Here is a 2,810-nt window from a genome sequence, read left to right on the forward strand (position 1 = left end):
ATCCCACTTCTGATAATAGGTTCCTAGCAATTGATTCTGTGCCAACTTCTGGCTTACTCCTTTCACAGTCCAATTTTTAATGAACTCCAGGAGCACAGATTCATTTATTTATAATAATTCTGAACGACATTTCATACAAATATTATTCAATGTTCGTACGATCATTTTGAAAGTAATCATATAAAGTTGTTTAGAACAAAGTACCTTTCAACTATAACATACATATATCAATTTGTTGTCCTTGTTAAGCTATACATGCTTTGTACATTAAATTTTTATTAAAAGTGGCTAATGTATAATATATGCTTTAGTACAAAAAAAGCAAAAGCAAAAGTGAGTCAATCTTCGTGTCTACCTCTTAAAAATAAGTAGCCACGTTTTCACTTGCATAGTATGTGCTGGGCCTTAAAATGTTTTAAGTAAGATATTTAATTATGAAAAATGGACACACCCTATGAAGAAGATTCAGGCGACATCTGCATGTCATTTAAACAAATTAAAGTTTTAGCTGTCAACAAAACATAGTATGTGCTAGGCCTTAAAATTTTTTAAGTAAGATATTTAATTATGAAAAATGGACACACCCTATGAAGAAGATTCAGGCGACATCTGCATGTCATTTAATCAAATTAAAGTTTAAGCTGTCAACAAGACCCCTGTCAAAAATTTCATGTGTCAAATTGTCAAGTGTTCGGCAGCATTTGCTTTTCATAAAAATATTTTCCCTATTTTCCGATGAAAATTTAATTTATTTTAAGTAAAGTTTTATGAATTAAAAACCACACTATTCTTATCGAAGATGGCAAACTTACAAAATGCTGCCGATAAGGCGTTGAAAATGCTGCGAACATTACCTCGAGTACAAATTGGGAATATTCGGCCGAATCCTAACTCGAAGCAAAATGTATTTATTACCAAGAAGAAAGAAAGACAAATTATACAACTTTTAATTTATTTTGCTTTTGATTGATTATAGGATAAACGAGGCCGTGGACAACATGGGGGTGACAAACATGGTGCAGGCAACAAGGGATCCGGGCAAAGACAGAATTTCATGCGATTGGGTTATGAAACAGGCAACACACCCTTCTACCTTCGTTTCCCCTATGAGCCATACTACAAGGGACACCATCTCCGCAGACAATATCCTCCGATTACCCTAAAACAATTGCAGATGCTCATCGACACCAACAGATTAGACACCTCTAAGCCGATTGATGTCACAAGCTTGTGCGCTACCGGAATCCTTCCTCTGTTCCCCAATGAAATGCAATTCGGCTTCCAACTCATCGACGAAGGTGCGGATAATTTCAAAGCAAAGATTTGCATTGAAGTTCAACATGCTAAAGAATCAGTTATTGCGGCAGTTGAAAGAAATGGTGGTGTCATACGAACAGCTTACTACGATCCTATGAGCTTGCAGATTTTAGTCAATCCAAAGAAATGGTTTGAGAAATGTGTTCCAATACCAAAGAGGGCGTTGCCACCTCAGGATTGTGTTAGTTACTATACATCGGGAAAGAATCGAGGATACTTGGCGGATCCAGAGGAAGTTAGCCAAGAGCGATTGGTTTTGGCACAGAAATACGGTTATGAGTTGCCGAAGATTGAAGAAGATCCCGATTATGAGATGTTAACGTCTTTGAAAGATGCCCGACAAATATTCTTTGGCCTTAATCCTGGATGGGTAGTAAGTTTAAAAGATAAGGCGATTATTAAACCAAAGCCAAAGGCAAATTAGTGTTGCAATCAGTTGAAATTGTTAAAATAAAAATAAAAATTTTAAAATCAGTTTTCTTTGTTTTAAATGTATTATACTTCTAAGGGAGCCGAAAGGGAAAGAAAGAAAATTCAACTTCTGAACTCCGCACAAACTATCTAAATCTTCAACTAGAATTCGATATTCTCAATAAGTTCTTATATCGAAATTACATTTTTTCTATTGAATGTGACCTCAAATTAAATGCCAATCGTTTTATTAGCTCAAGGCGTACATCGAACCTAGTTGTAAGAGGTATCAAAATACAGTTACTATTGATATACCTACAATTTGTAATTTATTCGCCTGATGGGATTCCCATTCCTGCTATTTTGTTAAAAAAAATGTGGTATTGCAAAAGCTCAACCACTTTCGTGGGTTTTTAATCTTTCAATTGCCAAAGTGCAATTCTTGGATTGCTGAAAGTTTTCATTCTTATAGCCAATTTTCAAATCGGGATCGAAGTATGATGTAACCAATTACAGACCCATTTGTAAAATTTCTTGTATTCTAAAAGTATTTGAAAAATTAGTTTGCAACAGGTTAACTTTGTTATTTCAGAACCATATTTCAGTTTCTCAACTTGGGTTTGTAGCAGGGAAATCAACCGAAACAAATTTAGCATTAACAAGCAATGAAATTATTACAAATATGGAAAAAGTGTTGCAAACAGATGTAATTTTTACAGATTTTGCAAAGGCATTTGACAGAGTTAACCATCAAATCATAATAAACAAACTAACTTCTTTTGGTATTCACTCTTCCCCACTAAAGTGGCTTGAATCATATTTAGCTGGTGAATTCAAATAGTAAAAGTTGATAGCTCGCTTTCGAAATATATCTCAGTACCATCTGGTGTTCCACAAGGAAGCCATTTGAGTCCATTATTATTCTTGTTGTTTGTAAATGATATACCTGATATTTCTTATAATTCAAACTGCCTTCTTTTCGCGGATGATCTCAAACTTTACCGTGAGATTTCTTGTCAAGCCGATTGTCTCAAACTTTACCGTGAGATTTCTTGTCAAGCTGACTGTGTTCTTCTTTTGGA

The 2,810-nt window shown here is 34.7% G+C and overlaps 1 protein-coding gene across 1 annotated transcript; it reads left to right on the top strand.

Moving 5' to 3' along the window:
* Window positions 1-665: 665 nt before the first annotated feature.
* On the top strand, window positions 666-1,791 carry LOC129953917 (39S ribosomal protein L15, mitochondrial). The gene is made up of 2 exons (XM_056067462.1): window positions 666-904; window positions 977-1,791. Exons 1-2 carry the CDS (start codon window positions 800-802, stop codon window positions 1,739-1,741), a joined length of 870 nt encoding a protein of 289 aa, XP_055923437.1. The 5' UTR covers window positions 666-799; the 3' UTR covers window positions 1,742-1,791.
* Window positions 1,792-2,810: the final 1,019 nt, after the last annotated feature.

This window comes from Eupeodes corollae, chromosome 1 (assembly GCF_945859685.1).
Source record: "Eupeodes corollae chromosome 1, idEupCoro1.1, whole genome shotgun sequence".
Classification (NCBI taxonomy): Eukaryota; Metazoa; Arthropoda; class Insecta; order Diptera; family Syrphidae; genus Eupeodes; species Eupeodes corollae.

Coding starts and splice junctions, on each gene's coding strand:
- LOC129953917 (XM_056067462.1), top strand. CDS start 800: ATGGCAAACTTACAAAATGCTGCCGATAAGGCGTTGAAAATGCTGCGA. Junction 905..976: donor ATCCTAACTCGAAGCAAAAT/GTATTTATTACC, acceptor GATTGATTATAG/GATAAACGAGGCCGTGGACA.